Here is a 19,214-nt window from a genome sequence, read left to right as displayed (position 1 = left end):
AACCCAAAACCCAAAACACTAAAAGTGCCCGGTGCACACCCTTAATTTAAAGCCGTTAAATCTCAACCTGCCTGCATTTCTAACTGACAGGAATTAATATACATCTGTTTATAACACGTGAAAGGCACTCAGGGCTAGATTTACTAAGCCGCGGGTTTGAAAAAGTGGGGATGTTGCCTATAGCAACCAATCAGATTCTAGCTTTCATTTATTTACTACCTTCTACAAAATGACAGCTAGAATCTGATTGGTTGCTATAGGCAACATCTCCACTTTTTCAAACCCCCAGCTTAGTAAATATAGCCCTAAGACTTGTTTACATATTATTGCAAACCAAATACGGTTTTTCGGGGTTTTTTTTGTACTAGTACGTGGATCTTCAAGGAGAAAATGAAAATAACTTACTGTGATGTAACTTGAACTTTTATTATATTGATATTGCATGATAGTGAGATAATGAGAATGTCTAACTACCTGTGTAATATTGCGTTATATATGGAATTTGTCTGCTCTACATGTATACATTGTTTACTACTGATGCTCCGGTTTACTCCCACGGTCCAAACACATAGGGCCTGAATTTTTAAGGAACGTAAATGCCGATACATGACGTATTTTGTGGAAAATTGCACTGCGGATGCCCAAAAAAGGACAATATGGACATGTATGTATGCCACAACATGTGTATGCAATTAGAAGCAACTGTAAAAAGTCATTCTATATACAGTATGCATTAAGAACATCACGATAAATGACTTTTTCTTTCTGATTATATTCTTAACGGGTGACAATATTTGAATTATATATATATATATATATAGTCAAGTCCATAAATATTGGGACAGCGACAATTCTCATATTTGGGGCTCTATACACCACCACAATGGATTTGAAATGAAACTAATAAGATGTGCTTTAACTGCAGACTTTCAGCTTTAATTTGAGGGTATTTACATCCAAATCAGGTGAACAGTGTAGGAATTACAACGGTTTCTATATGTGCCTCACACTTTTTAAGGGACCAAAAGTAATGGGACAAACTAAACAATCCTACATCAAACTTTCACTTTTTAATATTTTGTTGCAAATCCTTTGCAGTCAATTACAGCCTGAAGTCTGGAACGCATAGACATCACCAGACGCTGGGTTTCATCCCTGGTTGATGCTCTGCCAGGCCTCTACTGCAAATGTCTTCAGTTCCTGCTTGTTCTTGGGGCATGTTCTCGCCCACCCTCATCACAGTACATGCTCTGCTCTCCCACCCACCCTCATCACAGTACATGTTCTGCTCTCCCACCCACCCTCATCACAGTACATGTTCTGCTCCCCCCTCCCTCATCATAGTATATGCTCTGCCACCCCCACTCTCATCACAGTACATGATCTGCTCCCCCCCCTCATTACAGTACATGTTCCGCTCCCCCCTCCCTCATCACAGTACATGCTCCGCCACCCCCACTCTCATTACAGTACATGCTCTGCTCTCCCGCCCACCCTCATCACAGTACATGCTCTGCTACTCCCCCCCTCACAGTACATGCTCCGCCACCCCCACTCTCATTACAGTACATGCTCTGCTCCCCCGCGCACCCTCATGACAGTACATGCTCTGCTGCTCCCCCCTCATCACAGTACATGCTCCCCTCCCCCCTCCCCTTCACATTACCTGCTCAGCTGTACAGGGTGTACCCCCCTGGTGGCGGTCCTGGTGGCATGTCAATTCGATACATTTTATGAAGTTAGTATGGATCGAATCTTGCTTCTAGTAGAAACCTTGGCACTAATGCTTTTATTGTATGTTGGCACCATCTTGGCAGGAACTTTGATTGTATACAAACTGGCAGTGGTGGCACAGCTCCAGGATAGGCCAGGCGACACATGACAAGATCCATCCGCCCGCGCTGCTGCTCTGTCCATGCAGGATCCAGGACGTGAGGAAACCGTTTCATCCTGAAAACTTCTATCTGTAAGAATAAATCTGAGTTATAGTAAAAGGGTTTTTAGGAATTGTACAAAGTATCCAGGGTGCACTTTATTATAAATGCTCTAAGAATAAATAAGAACGTTATTCATATGAATTACATTATTTTTTAAATAACATACAAAAATACAATTTACCATATGTGCTACTCTTCACGTCATGAGCCATAATTATTTTCTGGTGTGCATCTGCTCTCAAACTGTTTGTGCACTGTGACTTACACTATTGTGCAACACAAATCACTGTCCATGTCACATGAAACAATGTTCTCACTAGATTTCAGGAATTAAGACTGCAGGACACAAGATCTGCATAGTCATATACTGAGGCTGCTCATTATATTGCCATTGGCAAATAAACCAAGTACATAACAGACGAGCAGGAGGTGAGAGTTGAATAAAATAAGATTATGAAACAATTTGTGCACAGATAAACACTAGAAAACAAAAGAATGAAAAATTGGCTTACCAAACATGTAAATAAAGTCAAACACCAGGAATACAAACTAACAATTCCACTAAAGAAGTTATTTAGAGTGGACAATACACATGCGGGTATACTGAGTGTATCATTTATGGTGTAGAAAAGATTCAAAGGGGTAAATCTATCAAGCTGTGGGCTTGAAAATGTAGAGATGTTGCCTATAGCAACCAATCAGTTTCTAGTTATCATTTATTTAGTACATTCTACTAAATGACAGCTGGAATCTGATTGGTTGTTATAGGCAACATCTCCACTTTTCAAACCCGCAGCTTGATAGATTTACCCCAAAATGTATTTAGTTGCAACAGGCTCATATTACAAATTCACAGTTGATTTGGAAATAATATATAATTATATTAAAAAGTTATGTTCAAATGCAAATATTTGCAATACATTTGTGTGCTCTTGGTTATTGTTAATGCATCAGTTTGTCAGTAAGATTACATAATTATCGTAGCATGTGTTTATTCTTTGTAAAGGAACTTTGTTAAAATGTAGTTTGAGGATTGTCTTAGAGTAAGGTATTTGCTTCTGTAATGTTGAAGTTGTGAATTCTGACAAAAGTAAAAAAACATATATTTTTGTCTGTTTCAACATTTACACTTGTGTAGTAAAATGACATTCTACATATAAATTATACATTCAAGGCTCCATTAAAAAAAATTATAACTTTTAAACATGTGTCTGTCCAGGTGTGCACTTAAAGTGTGGAAAATTTCTAGGCAAGAATAAACAGTAGAAGTGCTGGTAATGATCAATAAGGCTGATTTGAGTGTGACTAGTATGCACAGCTAGTGCAGATCTGCACATATTTTGGTGGATTTGTATGTTGGTGCAAGCGACCCGCACACCATGGCACAGTAGGTTTGCAGAAGTGTCTATAAAGAGCAGAGACTAGGTGGGCACCTTGACGTGTGCACTAGTGCTAGACCAAAAGTGATTTGTGGTGCTCTTCCAGTGTGCATTGTAAATTAGGTCTTTTGATTGTACACCGCTGCTGCATATGTTTGCACTATATAAATAGTGTAGTGGTGTGAGTATATAGATTGGCATTGTGGGTTGTCTAGTCTCATGCCCCATGCCAGTGCCAATCTGCATGGGTACACTATCTTCCTCCTTGGTGTACCCTGAGCTAGCTCAGACTCTCTGCCTGCCTGAATTTGGTGGGTGAACACAAAAAAAGGACCCTGCATATGTAAGTTTGAATGCAAGTGATTGGTGACACATCAGAGCACATCAAATGAATGGAATTCATTTACATCTGTTTATAACATTTGAATGGCAATAACACTTCTTTACATATTATTGCATAATACATTCTGTGTTTCCAGCAGTATCTGTAAAGGGATATGGGGATTTTGTACTAGTAAGTGGATAGTCTTTAAAGAGAAAGTCTCAGTTAATAAAAATGTGCAAACTAACAGTGATGCAACTTAAGTATGTCATGTTGAGGTAGAGAGTTAAGGATTTTACAGTACACAGAGCAGTAGTGAACATCTTGGGCCTGATTCATTAAAGAAAGTAATGCAAAAAAAAGTTTTCTCCTGGACAAAGTCATCTTACAACAATGCAAGGGGTGCAAATTAGCTTATTATTTTGCACATAAGTTAAATACTGGCTGTTTTTTCATGTAGCGCACAAATACTTGCTAGCTTTATTTGTACACTGAAATTCACAGTTCATCTAGGACTGCCCTATCCAACTATAAATCTGTCTCGCCATTTTAAATTTACCTCCCCTCAAATGCAACATGGTTTTGCCAAGGTGAAAAGTTACTCATTTTTTATGTTTACTTTCTTTAATGAATCAGACCCCTTGTGCGTACATGAGCAGCGGTACGCGCACATTTTTCCGATTCCCCAATTGTGGGGTACACAGTGGAGAATGAGTTTTTGGGAGGAGCAGTGCCAGGGAATGAATGGGTGTTGGTGAGCATGCAGTAGAGTGCTTCAAAAGCATTAGGTGTACCCCCAGGCCTATCCCCATTCAAGGAGCTCCAAAACTTTGAGGTATGGGTGGAGATTTATTTATCCAAGTGGAGTCATCTTAATATAATCAATTATCTGATCTTAAATCAGTGAGTAAATTTATTTGGGATTATTGCGTGTGGCTTTCACCAGTACAAAGGGTGGTAAAACCAATTGTCCCTGGTGTAAATCCTTATTAAAATGACCCTCCCATATGAGCCCTCTGAGGACCCGTACTAGTACTGAGCACGAGCGCGCGTTCACGAGCACACATGCCAACTCTCCAGCCGGCTTACCGTATATCATGTAGTACCGGCTCACTTTACTACACTATGGTCGGAGCACAGGTCGTTTCGCTGCTTTACGGCTGAGTGACGTGGAACGTCAACACTGAGACATGGCTGAGCCCGAAGAACCGTCTCCCTTGTCCTCTCCCTCCCCACCGCCTTCCTCCCCGGGACCTGGAGACGAGGAGGAGACGGACACCTGGTGAGACCACTGGGGAAGGGCTCGTAATACTCCGTGCGGGGCTGGTTCCGGGATACGTCGCTACATCACAGGGAGGGGATCGGGGCTGCTGAGCACTGATCAGATGATGGGATGTGGGTAAGGTGTAGGTGCTGGGCAATCACTGTGGGAGGTCAGAGCGGAAAACATGATGGGAGATCTCAGTTCATTAAAGTAAAATAAATGTGCTGGGACAGAGGGAGAATATGGCGGAGAGGGAATAGAGATTGCAACACTGTGATTTCAGTATGTGTGTATGTGTATGTGTATATGTGTGTGTGTGTATATATATATATATATATATATATATATATATATTGTGTATGTATGTGTGTATATATATATATATATATATATATATATATATGTGTGTGTGTGTGTCCGTTTAGCTATGGGGCAGTGAGAGCAGGGCCATGGGATGGGGAGAAGGCGCCTGCGCGGGGCCACGGGACGGGGAGAAGGCGCCTGCGCGGGGCCACGGGACGGGGAGAAGGCGCCTGCGCGGGGCCACGGGATGGGAAGAAGGCGCCTGCGCGGGGCCACGGGACGGGGAGAAGGCGCCGGGCCACGGGACGGGGAGAAGGCGCCTGCGCGGGGCCACGGGACGGGGAGAAGGCGCCTGCGCGGGGCCACGGGACGGGGAGAAGGCGCCTGCGCGAGGCCACGGGACGGGGGGGAGAAGGCGCCTGCGCGGGGCCACGGGACGGGGGAGAAGGCGCCTGCGCGGGGCCACGGGGGGGGGGGGGGGAGGAGAAGAAGACGCCTGCGCGAGGCCACGGGACGGGGGGGGGGGAGAGGCGCCTGCGCGAGGCCACGGGACGGGGGGAGAAGGCGCCTGCGCGAGGCCACGGGGCGGGGGGAGAAGGCGCCTGCGCGGGGCCACGGGACGGGGGGAGAAGGCGCCTGCGCGGGGCCACGGGACGGGGGGAGAAGGGGCCTGCGCGGGGCCACGGGACGGGGGGGGAGAAGGCGCCTGCGCGGGGCCACGGGACGGGGGGGGGGAGAGGCGCCTGCGTGAGGCCACGGGGCAGGAAAAGGTGCGGGGCCACGGGACGGGGGAGGCGCCGGTGTGGGCCCAAGGGACGGGGAGGTATCGGGGCAAAGGCAAGGTTATTAAGAAAAGTGATATTGTTATGGAAAGTGATATTAGTACAGTATGAGGATTGTTGGATGATGATAAAAGATAGTGGTGTGAGAAAATAATTTTTTTTTTTATTTTTTTTTTTATGATATTCTAGAGTAAACTAGGGACTTAGTTAAGTAAATCCTGTGTTTGTTTTTCTTGGGGTTTTTTTTCTTGGTTTTTTTAATATCCATTTTATTTGAATTTTCAGAATTGGATACGATTTTATCGATTTTATTACGATTATGTAGAACCATCCATGGAATATGTTAGACATAGTTATGTGACATACATATGTTCAGTATAAACAGTTTGAAATATTTGTTGGATTGGTATAATGTTATGATGGTAATATGTGACAATAGAGTAACATAATACAATTAACAAGTAATAGGTAACAGATAACTGAGCAGCTGGACAATGTACCCAATCGCAGGGAAAGCCCATCAGATCAATACAGCTAATTCCTTGAAAGAGACAAATGGTCTGTATTGTCATGTGACCATGATGCATAAGGGGGGTGAGATAAGGTGACCCTATTGTGGGGGGGTGAGGAAGGGCCAGAGTGAGGGTTAGCAGCCGCGATACCACATTACACATTAATTAAGACGCTTGGCAAGGGAGACCATATATTGTACCTATATTGTATAGTGCATAGCTATATCACACAAGGGTCTTATATATCCATTACACCCCTAGATAACATGAGGGCATTGCATTTACAGTACACAGTTATACAGCATTAGGGTATTGTATTTCTAGCGCACACCTACAGACGGTTAATTGGCTGCTATCAAAATTGATCCTAGTCCGTAAATTTAGACTGTAAACTGCAATGGGGCAGGGACTGATATAGTGAGTTCTCTGTGGAATCGCTGCGGAATTAGTGGTGCTATATAAATAAATGATTATGATAGAGATAAAACATAAGGTATACATCCAGTATACAACTATATAGTATGAGAGTATTGCGTTTATATGACACATTTATGTAGCTGTTTTTTTTTTATGTTTTTAAAACAAACCCCTTTTTTTCAATCCCTTCTTTGACCAGTATGTTCCTGCAGCAATGTAATTTTTACCTTTTTTGTTATAATAGATTTTGGTTTTTTTTAGGGCCTGTATTTCTCTCTACAAAGCTGTATAACTATCATGGAATAATAAAAACAATAGTTATGTAGCAATTTGTCAGTGTAAGGTTCTGTGTAGCAAATTTCTTTTATTACTTTGCATTTTGTTGATTTACTTCTTGCTGTGTAGCAGAGTTTCTGGTTAGTCAATGTCAGCTTGTTCTCTGGAATTCTTTTAGGGCAGTGGGGTAAATAATTATGTATGTACATACCTGTTTTGCAATCTCTGTATTTCTTTTCTGTTACCATTTGTGAGCCAACAAGAGACAAGACAGAGGGGTCTACAAAAACTTTACTGTAGGAGAGAAAATTTGGGGAATAGATATTATGAAATTTGTTTTTAGCAAATGAGTCATCCACCTTTAAATGACTCTTAGGGGGTATTCAATTGTCCGAGGGTTCGAGCGCGGCAAAACTATTACAGTTAATACGGTAATCTCTCAATGGATTTCAGCTCGCAGCTCCCTGAGCTGCGAGCTGAAATCCAGCGATTAAATTAACGTATTAACGTTTTTTTCCGCGCATGATTACCGTTACCGATTTTCGGCAATCCCGCGGACAATTGAATATGCCCCTTAACGTATTTCCTTCTTCCTCCTGCATTTCACTAAATAGATTGCTTTATACATTACTAGGATTGGTAACTTCTGATTATATCTGCAGCATGTCTGCCTGTTTCCAGGCTTGGACGTTTAGGGGCCAATTCAATTTGAGCACGTCAGTGGAGGAATAATGCGGTGCTAATATTATTTCCTTTAATACTGTAATTTTAACCCAAATTTTTGTTCCACGTTATTCCTACACAAACGTGGCCGAATTGAATTGGCCCCTTAGAGTATCTTCAGGTTAGTTATCATGTCTCCCTCCGCACAGGAATATTGATCTACTCCACTCTGAGATTTGTACTCGCGAACTGTAACCCTGTAATAACCGACCACGTTGTAGCTTGACAGGAAAATTCAGTTTTAATGCTACCTGGCATGGGATGGTGCCATTTAACTTGTACATGCCAGCAAGACTAATAGGGGCAGAACCAGGCATATTAATCATTGTGACTTTGCCGTGGCTTGCCACTCATTGGTTGTGCACCTACAGTTGTAGATAGTTGACTGTAAGGATCACATGCATTTTGAGTAAGTAATAACCCTTAAATGATGTGCAGTTATCATGGTGTAAAAAAATGCTTTATACCGTTGTGCATTTTTTTTTCTTGTAAACTGAAAACAAATGGGTATGAATGTATGTAATGATCCAGTATTGGTTTAGCTTTTGCATACTTTTAATATATATATTTGCATACTTTTATATATATATATTTTTTTATTTATTTTTTTGCACTTTTTTTGTTTTCCCCTTTAAATAAGTGCATTGCTATTTTATCTACTTTATGAACATAATTTTAGAATAGTAAGGTATTGTTAGTAGTGAGTAGGTTAATATCTTGTCACCAAGGAATATGAATATTGATAATGTAACATGAATTTGTGATATGACAAGATATGTTTTAAGTGTTGGCACCTAGACATCTAAAGAATGCTACACATGGAAGCAACTTGTTTATGTCCATATGTTTACAATTTCCTTTTTTAATCCATATATTAGGTGTATATTGCGTTTGCACTGTACTATTATACTCCCTGGCTTCTATTCACAAAGATGAAAAACATCTTTTATTTGGCAGCAGCAAAGTTCCCTAAAATCTCACTTCGTACTGTAACATTTATTGGCTGAACACATTAAACACAGCACTTAGGCCAAGTGTAGATTACTGTATAGTCAGCATTTCTGGGAGTAGTTGACTTGAATCCAATGTGGTTAGATGCTGTGGGTGTTAACAGATTACCAGAAAGGCGATGAAGGTGTGGGGGTAATGATTTCACATAACTACGGATCAAAGGTCCATTATAAGTGACTAAATAGCAAATGACCGGATTTAATATAGTCCGTACTGCTTGTCCTCCAGGTTATCAAATGATCACATATGTCATTAGGAGGTATGGACTGATACCTTGAGGTGCAGTAGCCTCTTTGATTAATGAATCTGGGCCACAGTCAGTCCTAGCAATAAGCCAGCCAACAGGTGTGTACATGTCTATTAACTAGTGTATCATACAGCTCCCGGAGCTATGTTTTTGTGTATTATGTTTTTTTTTGTCTGTCTTGTTCATCCATTAAACAAAAGAAATTTGAGATGCTTTCTATTACGGAAATGACATTGAGACGTCATGGGATTTTTGTTTCCATAGAAGGAAGCTATTGTAAGCCACATAAGGAAAGATTTTAGTCATATTTTTGTCCTTCACATCCTTTGACCCTGCTGTTGTGGGGATGTGGAGGTATAAAGTAAAACCTGTCTTAGTGCGCATGTAAAGGATTGTAGGAAATACTTAATAATGGTTATTCAGAAATAAGGTTTTGAAGTCCAAAATGTAAACTGTGCAAGTTCCTTATTAACATGGATGCACAATGCAGTAGCTTGTGACAGCCAATCAGGCAACTGCTTTTATTAATCTACCTTGCACTACAACCTTTGTGCCCAAAGTGCGGGCTGCCAATATTTCACCTGTCCATCTTAACCCTTGAGGAAGTGGTGGTATCAGAGATTTAGGGAATCACTGTAGTACTGTGAGTAAGGTGATATAAGGTCTCGACGTAGATGTGACGTGGACCAGAATCGCAGAATTGAGTCTGAATGCTGCAAATTAATCATCATTTTTGTTTTGTTTTTAATTGTAAGCACACTTTATTATAATTTGTGATTATATGTTGATAATGACAATTAGAATATTAGTATTAGTTATACGCTTTGCCATTGTCACAATGTATACCATGTATGTTCTATTCATCAGGTGTAGTGAGACTTCCATAAAATTGACACGCTTTCCACAAACACATGCCTTAAATGGGAGATTTTTATTTTTATTATCTTTAATAACTCTTTTATTTAATGGATATTTATTATGGCTCTTTATGCTGATTAATGTAATGACTCTTCCATAGTGGAGCAGTGTTTTATTTAAACATTACTGTGTGGTATTATGTAAACCATCGTTCTGCCCTCCTTCTTTGAGCTGCCAATATGGAATTACCCACTTATACTGCAAATTTACAGAAAAATAAGGTTTGCATTCCAGTAACGTACATCCGTGTTTTACTGAACAAAATCTAACTCCTAATTATTTGGGGGTGTATTGGGAAGCACATATACAACCCCCAAAAAAACAATTGTTCTCCAGGAGTGTTTGGGGTAAACGGTTAACCATGCATGGATAGCCCTTAGTGTAGCCTGGCATGGGAGACCTTAATCAAGTCTCCATTGACAGGCAACCCTACTAGACCAGTATAAACTAGATATAGTAGCAGCTGGCACTATCTATCTGTTACATCCAGGTTACACTGAATCTATTAGAGCTGCATGTGATGTAACCATAACATAAGTTGCTTCTGCATTTGGAATAAGTAAGTCATTAAACTATGATGTAAAGCAATGGGTTTGTGTAACATTTGGCAGAATATAAAAAGCGACTTATTTATTTTTTTCACCTCCTTTTTTTGATTATCTTTATCCTATATAGTGCACTGTGATAAAAAAAAATAATGCACTAAATGAACCCAACATTTAATTGGCTGAAAATTGGGGTTATCTTTAGTGCACAAACATGTCCTGTTAATATGTTGAAGAGAATTGTATTACAGTGTACTTCCTGCATGCACTTTAGAACTGTCTGGATTCTCATGACAGACAAAACAAACGGGAATTCAGCAGTAAACATATATAGAGCACTTAGCAGCAAACGGGGATTGTTGGATATGAAAAGTGCCAACTATGCACCAACGTGAAGTGTGCTGAAGCAATATTCACATATAGCCTATCGATTTCAAGAAACTAGTGACAGCAGTAGGGCAATCTCAGGATAAAAGCAGCAGAGATAAATAGTGTGACACACAGCATGTGCAGTTTGTAAATATTATATTTCATTTATATATTGGCAACATTATTATAGGACTGCAAAAGTGGTAATAGGATTCAGTTTTGACGTACAGTTACATTGTAAACAAGGACTTCTGTCCTGTCTAACATATTTATATTATGTTTAACAGTGGAGACTTTTACATATTGTTTATTATATAGTCTTCTGTAAACAGTGCGCTTTAACAGATAGTGAGCGGAATCAATAGTATGTCTATGCTTTTATAAAAGTAAAAGTTTGTGCTGTGCGGGTGGCGTTATTCCTGGTCGTGCTCCTTGTGTTAAGGTCACCCATTAGCATCTTGCGCCCTCTATTTCACCCCCTCATATGATTGTAGAATTGAATTCCCCAGAGGATCCAGTTTAGTGTCCTGGTGACAAAGGTTAATCTCTCACTTTATATGTTGTAATGATCGCATTATAGTTGACTTGTCATCCTCACATAAAACTGTATCTCAAACCTCAAGTAGAGATTTTGTGGTCAGTAAACCCCAAAATACTCAATTTATACACGTGGAGGATTCCCTCCCCCACTCCCTTTTCAGTTACAGACACAGTGAGTAAAAGTGTGCTGATCTAGTACAGACAACTGAAATTACAAATCATAGCTTGTCATTTATACTTGCTGTGACATTACTGTCCTCACCCCTCCAAGTAAATCCACCGATCCACTAAGCATTTGTTACCTAGGAGACTGGCAGATTGTTTTTCAGAATCTGTCGGCAGGGCCCAGGTTTATACAATTAAACAAAGCTCCTTTCCTACAAAGATGCTAGATGTCAGCCTGTAGCAAAGGGATGGACAGATCATGTGCAGCATAAACACAGCTGTATATCATATAGTGGAATTTATTGTAAAATAATTGGTTTCCTTGCTTTTTAAATGTATTATTTGACTAGAGGACTGTGCAGGTCAGTTCATTATATATTTACTTCAAATGTTGTTTTATGTAATTTTTTTTCAGAAATCCTTTGCTAAGCATCTGCTTTCTTTCTGTAATTGTCTTTGCTGCCATATATTATGTATGTGCATGGCGATATGATGGCTGAATGCCTAGTTAGTATTAGTATATGTGCAGTCTGTGGCCATACAAAATAATTACTGAGATATATAGGTAGAAGGTACCTGCTTATAAGTGATCTTTTTTATTTTAGAGGCAATCTATTTATATCACACATAAGTTATTGAGTGGCAGCTATATAGGGGCGATTTAATTTTCGGCAGCGTGACGCTTGGTGCCTCCAGAATGGTCATGGAGGCATTCGTTGACTGTGTCTGCAGCAATATTTCCTTGCGCCCTATAGAGGTGCACAGGAAAATCGGTGATGTTCCAGGTACCTTAATACCCAGAAGTGTGCGCGGCCGGACATCTCCCAAGAATTGAATCTGCCTCTTAGGGCTAGATTTACTAAGCTGCGGGTTTGAAAAAGTGGGGATGTTGCCTATAGCAACCAATCAGAATATGGCTTTCATTTACTTGGTACCTTCTACAAAATGACAGCTAGAATCTGATTGGTTGCTATAGGCAACATCCCCACTTTTTCAAACCCGCAGCTTAGTAAATCTAGCCCTCAGTGTTTTCTGACTTTCTAGGCTGTATATCTCTAGTTTGGTGAGCTGTGATTATGCCAAACATAATCCTCTTCCTTTCTCACTTCCTGTGAGCTGTAAATAATTATTTGTAGCTGTCGCTGCAACTCTGCTGGCAGTGAACTTTCACTCACATTAGCAGATGACATCACAATCTCAGTGGTGTTCCACATAAAGAATTTAGAGTTAAGAACATATAAAGCTAAAGGGTGCACATTTGCACCCGAACAAACCATGTTGTGATGCAAGGGGAGTAAATGCAATTTTTTTAACTTGGCATGCGGGGTAAATAATGCTTGTTTTTGCATGTAGCACACGAATTCCGGGCAGCTTTTTTTTTACACTGCATTTTAAAGTTGAGCTGGGATGGGAGCGAGCATGGAGAGAGGGTTAGGTGGAAGGCTGGTAGGCTTTAAGGAAGAGATGGGTTTTGAGTGCCCGTTTGAAGGAGCACAAATTAGGGGACAAACGGATGGAGCGTGGGAGGTCATTCCAGTGGAGGGGGGCAGCTCGGGAGAAGTCTTGAATTCTAGAGTGGGATGAGGTGATCAGAGTGGACGAGAGGCGACGGTCATTGGCCGAACGCAGGGACCGGGCGGGAGTGTGGATGGAGAGGAGATTAGAGATATAGGGGGCAGTAGAGTGGGAGAGGGCCTTGTAGGTGAGGGTAAGAAGTTTGAAAAGGATATGGTAGGGGAAGGGGAGCCAGTGAAGGGCAAGGCAGAGAGGTGAGGCAGAAGAGGAGCGGCGAGAAAGGAAGATGAGCCTCGCAGCTGCATTGAGTATAGAGCGGAGGGGGGCGAGGCGAGAGCGGGGGAGGAGAAGGTTGCAGTAGTCCAGCCTGGAGATGATAAGCGCATGGATAATGGTTTTGGTTGCTTCATGAGAAAGGAAGGGCCGGATGCGGGCGATATTGAGAAGTTGGAAGCGACAGGATTGGGCAAGGGATTGAATGTCAGGGGCAAAAAAGAGGGAGGAGTCGAGGGTGATGCCCAGGCAGCGGAGTTGGGGAACAGAGGAGATGGTGGAGTTATTAACAGTTATGGAGAGATCCAGATGGGATGAGGATTTAGATGGAGGGAAAACAATGAGTTCGGTTTTAGCTATGTTAATTTTAAGAAAACGTGAGGACATCCAAGAAGAGATGGCAGAGAGGCAGTCAGATACACGAGAGAGGAGGGGGGGGGGGGGGGAGATGTAAAGTTGAATATCATCGGCATATAGGTGATACTGAAAGCCGAATGAGTTGATGAGAGCACCGAGTGAGGAAGTGTAAAGTGAGAAGAGTAGAGGGCCAAGAACAGAGCCCTGAGAGACTCCAATTGGGAGGGCAGAGGGGGGGGGGGGGAGGGGGAGGATGAGCCGGAAATGGATACTGAAAAAGAACTGTTGGCGAGGTATGAGGTGAACCATGTAAGGACAGAACCAGAGAGGCAGAGAGAGTGAAGGGTCTGCAAGAGGAGGGGGTGGTCTACAGTGCCAAAGGCTGCAGATAGGTCTAGGAGGATGAGCAGGGAGAAGTGACCCTTGGATTTAGCAGAGAGGAGATCATTAGTTACAGTGGTCAGGGCGGTTTCCGTAGAGTGGAGGGGGCGGAAACCAGATTGAAGGGGGTCAAGGAGGGAATAGTCAGAGAGGTGACGGGTGAGGCGACTGCCTTAGATAACATTATCTGGCAGGCGAAAAGGGGGAAGAGTTCTTTCCTTCCCGTTAATGTGTTAAAGCCTCATACCCCGAGGTTTAGCTCCTTTCGCCAGCCCTTTTGGGGAGGCCCAGCCTTTAGAGGTCAGACAAACAGAGATAGGTCTTCTGGATTCAGAGGTCTATCCCAATGAGGAAGGTCCTCATCTGGCAGCAGGCGCCATGCCAGATTCCCGGGAAAACCGGCAGTCTGACTTACACCCTCCTCTCCTCATGGCTGCGGGAGTGGGGGGGTGTCTGCGACTGTTCACAGAACAGTGGATAAAATCTCCAGATTTCTGGATTCAAGAAATCATGGCAAGAGGATATATCATAGATCTTTTAAGTCAGGCCCCTCATCTATTTTTTGCAACTTCCTTGCCTCTCGGCCAGAAGAGAAGACAAGCGATGCTACATTGTGTTGATTCTCTTCTTTTAGGGGGGAGTAATCTGCCCGGTCCCAGAAAATCGGAGACGCCAGGGATTTTATTCAAATCTTTTTCTGGTCTACAAGCCGGATGGTTCCTTCATCCCATTTTGAACTTAAAGTCTCTAAAACTACACCTAAGAATAGACCGGTTTCAAATGGAGTCTCTTCGATTGGAAGGGGGAGAATTCCTAACGTCCATAGATATTCGGGATGCATATCTTCATGTACCTATCTGGGAGGGGCATCAACCATTGCTCCACTTCACGGTAGGAACGGCCCATTACCAATTCAGGGCGCTTCCTTTTGGCCTTGACACAGCACCAAGAGTATTTAAAAAAATCATGGCAGTAATGGCTGCCCATCTCCGTTCTATGGGGGTGGGCGTAGTTCCTTATTTCGACGACTTGCTGATCAAAGCCCCCTCAGATCAGCTTCTGCGTCAGCATTTACACCTCACTATAGAGGCCCTGCAGCTTGACGGTTGGATGATAAATGTCCAGAAATCTCCGTTAATACCAGTCCAAAGAAAGATTTTCTTAGGTCTCATAATGGACACCAGAAGGCAGAAAATTTTCCTTCCACGGGACAAGGTTCGCTCGGTACAAGACTTAGTGACCAAGGTCCTAGACAGTCATAGGCCTTCCAAGCTCCTGTGCATGAGGTTACTGGGCAAGATGGTCTCGACTTTCGAGACAATCCCCTATGGAAGGTTTTACTTGAGATGCTTTCAGGGGGATCTCATAAAGAAGTGGTCAGGTTCAATTCTCCACTTGGAGCACCAGAGGATACTGTTGTCTCCAGAGGCTTGTCTATCTCTCAGGTGGTGGAAGAGTCAAGAACACCTAAGCATGGGCAGATCCTTTGCCCCATGCTCCTGGATCATCTTAATAATGGATGCCAGTCTAAAGGGCTGGGGTGCAGTTGCGCTACATTTGCACCTTCAGGGTCTTTGGTCGGCACAGGAAAGTTCCCTTCTAATAAATATCCTAGAGTTGAAGGCCATGTTAATGGCTCTCAAAGGGACTCGATCCCTAATTCAGCGATTCCTGGTACGTCTACAGTTGGACAATGCCACGGCAGTGGCATATGTCAACAAACGGGGGAGACAAGGAGTCCAAGGGCAGTGGGCATCAGCCCAAATATTTGCTTGGGCAGAACAGTTCGCCCCATCTCTGTCAGCCATGTTCATTCCAGACATTCTAACTTGGGAAGCAGAGTTCCTAAGTTATCACACAATATTATCAGGGGAATGGTCACTCCATCCAGAGGTATTTCAGATGCTGGTCCGGAAGTCTGGCTTTCCGGATCTGGATCTTATGGCATCCAGACACAATCTGCAGGTCCCCAGGCTCTGTTCCAGAGCAAGGGATTGGATGTCGATGGCAGTGGACATAATGACAATACACTGGGATTTTCGGCTGGGGTATCTTTTTCCTCCCATTCCAATGCTTCCCCGAGTCTTCCCGCGGGTCAAGCAGGGAGGAACTCCCAGTTATACTGGTAGCTCCCGATTGGCCCCACAGGGTATTGTATGCAGACATCCTTTTCATGGCATTAGGACAAGGACTCTGTCTGCCTCTTCACTGTGACCTCCTTCTGCAGGGCCTATTTCAACACCAAGACCGGCCTCGGCTGACTTTGATGGCATGGCTGTTGAAACAGGCCTTTGACGGTCAAAAGGTTTTTTTCTCCAGTGTGGTGAATACCTTGTTACGGGCTAGAAAAACAGTTTGCATTTACAATAGAATCTATATTAAATGGTGTGAAGACCGGGCACACCATAAGAGTAAATTTAATTTGCCCTGGCTGTTAGATTTTCTTCAAAATGGTCTTGACATAGAGCTCTGCCTAGGATCCTTAAAGGTCCAGATCTCGACCCTTTCCACCTTCTTCCAGAAGCAGACCTTCCGGAAGTCTATACTTTATCTGCACATTCATTCTCCCTTTGTTCCTCCTACGGCACCCTGGGATCTGAATTTGGTACTATCTATGCTACAGGAACCTCCCTTTGAGGCCTTAGGGTCAGCAGGACCTTACCTTCCTGACATAGAAGGTGGTGTTTCAGCTGGCCATAGCGTCGGCTAGACGAGTGTCAGGACTTGGGGCTCTTTCTTGCAGGGAGCCTTTCCTGGTCTTCCATGATGACAGGGCGGTGCTTCGGACTGTCCCTTCCAACCGAAAGTAGTCTCTGGATTTCACATTAATCAGGAAATAGTGGTTCCAGGATGCTTCTGCAGGCTCCTTAGAATACTTGGATGTGGTCAGGGCATTACGTATTTATGTCCAAAGAACTTCAGGTATCCGACATACAGATTCTCTTTTTGTCCTGATTGATTGATTTCCAAAGAAGGGGCTGGCCAGCTTCCAAGCAAACCATTGCTAGATGGCTTACCTTTACAATAAAACAGTCATATCTTTAGGCTAACCGGACTGTCCCTACCCACATTAAGACACTCCACCAGGTCTCTGGGGGCTTCCTGGGCTGCGTGCAATTGGGCCTCAGCTGATCAGCTATGCTGAGCGCATAGCTGATGATGTGGTCCTCGGTCCACACATTCACCAGAATTTATCAGTTCAATGAGTTTGCGTCCTCAGATGCTAGCTTCGGCCGTAGCACGGTTTGAGCCGGGCTTCCAGGACGGTCCCTCCCTTAAGGGTATGTCCCTGTGGTAGCAGTGTCCTCCAAATAGGATGAAGGAGAAAAGAGGATTTTTATACTTACAATAAATCCCTTTCTCTGATGCCGTCTGGGGGACACTGCGTTCCCTCCCTTCTGCTCTTCTGCTGTTTGCTTCTTTGTTGTTCGACTCCCTTTCCTTGAGGGTTGTAGAATTACACTGACTAGCTACAGGGGACTGCAGGAGGGAGGAGTCTGTCAGCAACCACAAAAATTAATTAGTGCAGTGCCAACTCCACACTCTCCAACTACAACCCCATTGTAGCAGTGTCCCCCAGAAGTACAAAAATCCTCTTTTTTTTTTTTTTTTTGTGCATGCCTTGTGTATATCCAGTCCCTTTTTTAGGGCCAGACACTGCAGGCAAAATATAATCTATATTTTGTACTGTCTACAGTGTCCCTACAGATCTCCATTTCTATTTTCATCTCATTGTTGTCTTTACTCTCAGCATTATACGGGATATTAAAAATGTACACTGAAATATCTGAATGAGTTCTTTTATAGCTTATAGAATACATTTAAGATAATATATCTCTTTATGATAAGGATTTGTTATTTATTAAATCAACAGAACTTTAGGTTACTACTTTTTAAAAGGAAAATATGTGTTTGACCAGTGACCTTATTGTATGTCCTAAATTTTGAAGGGAGCAGCTTATAGCCAATCAGATCATCAGCGATGACACTACTGCTGATCCTGTGGTAGGCAGTGACCTGTCCACTCCTGTGTTTGTTACTGAGGACTGGGCTGCTTGTGGCAGGGGCAGTGTACTAAGGTTAGGAGAGGAACAGAAGCAGCAGGAAATCTCAGACGGAAGAGGCGATTGAATTAGCCATGAGGTTCCACTTTGGCTCACCACATAGGAGTGCGAGCAATAATGAGCAATTTTATAATTACTGTAATTTTGCACAGACATAATGCACATGGCTACTATGGAACCTTGTGTCTGATTGAATTTCCCTGAGAGTTAGTAGAAGCATCATGGTTCATCAGCAGTGCAAAGTAATTATGTAAGGCTGCTATGAAACTGTTAAAAAAAAAAAAAAATGTGGCATTGACCACACCTTTATGTGAATACTTCCATCTTGTCTTTGTATGTAGTCAGTGAGACTTATGGATGTAAATTGAATTGGCTCTAATTTATTAGTGATTCTTTTATGAAAAAGTATAACTACTTCTTGAGTACACACGGGCAGGTAGGTGAGCGCAGTAAGAGAAATATAATATCTATTTATGGATCATCAAACGCTAGAACGCGTTTGATGATCCATAAATAGATATTAGATTTCTTGTTTAATGATTGTGGGATACATGTTTTGGTTTTGTTTTTTTAAATTGTTTATTTGTATATTTTGTCACACATTAGATAGGTAAACAACTGAAGCCCAAGAGGGCAACACCAGTGGGATACATGTTTATTACTCTGTGTAATATTAATTCCAGTTGCTTAAATGTATTTTATTTGTATCAATCCTGAGATGCATTCAATGTTAATAAATTAACAGGGAAGCGGATCTGGCTGAGGCTCTGGAGGCCGGGGGCTGTGACCTGGAGACCGTAAGAAATATTATTCAAGGACGACCTGTCCCTTCAGGTCTCAGGGCAAAAGTATGGAAGGTAAGCATATTATATACTGTAATAGCAAACGTTCAGTGAAAATATACACTAATACAA

The 19,214-nt window shown here is 42.5% G+C and overlaps 1 protein-coding gene across 4 annotated transcripts in view; it reads left to right on the top strand.

Annotated features, from left to right (window-relative positions):
• Positions 1-4,716: 4,716 nt before the first annotated feature.
• TBC1D23 (TBC1 domain family member 23) overlaps positions 4,717-19,214 on the top strand; it is a 33,945-nt gene continuing 19,447 nt past the window's right edge. For 3 of the 4 annotated variants that reach the window (XM_075197008.1, XM_075197007.1, XM_075197006.1), the window contains exons 1-2: positions 4,717-4,920; positions 19,046-19,157. In XM_075197008.1, coding sequence (XP_075053109.1) covers positions 4,829-4,920; positions 19,046-19,157 — 204 coding nt within the window. In that variant the 5' untranslated portion in view covers positions 4,717-4,828. The remainder of the gene's footprint in view (positions 4,921-19,045; positions 19,158-19,214) is intronic. The other variant, XM_075197009.1, reaches the window with a different exon arrangement.

The sequence above is a fragment of the Mixophyes fleayi genome, chromosome 2 (genome assembly GCF_038048845.1).
Source record: "Mixophyes fleayi isolate aMixFle1 chromosome 2, aMixFle1.hap1, whole genome shotgun sequence".
Classification (NCBI taxonomy): domain Eukaryota; kingdom Metazoa; phylum Chordata; class Amphibia; order Anura; family Limnodynastidae; genus Mixophyes; species Mixophyes fleayi.
The sequence above is the reverse complement of the archived record's forward strand: the minus strand, read 5'-3'. Positions and strand labels throughout refer to the sequence as shown.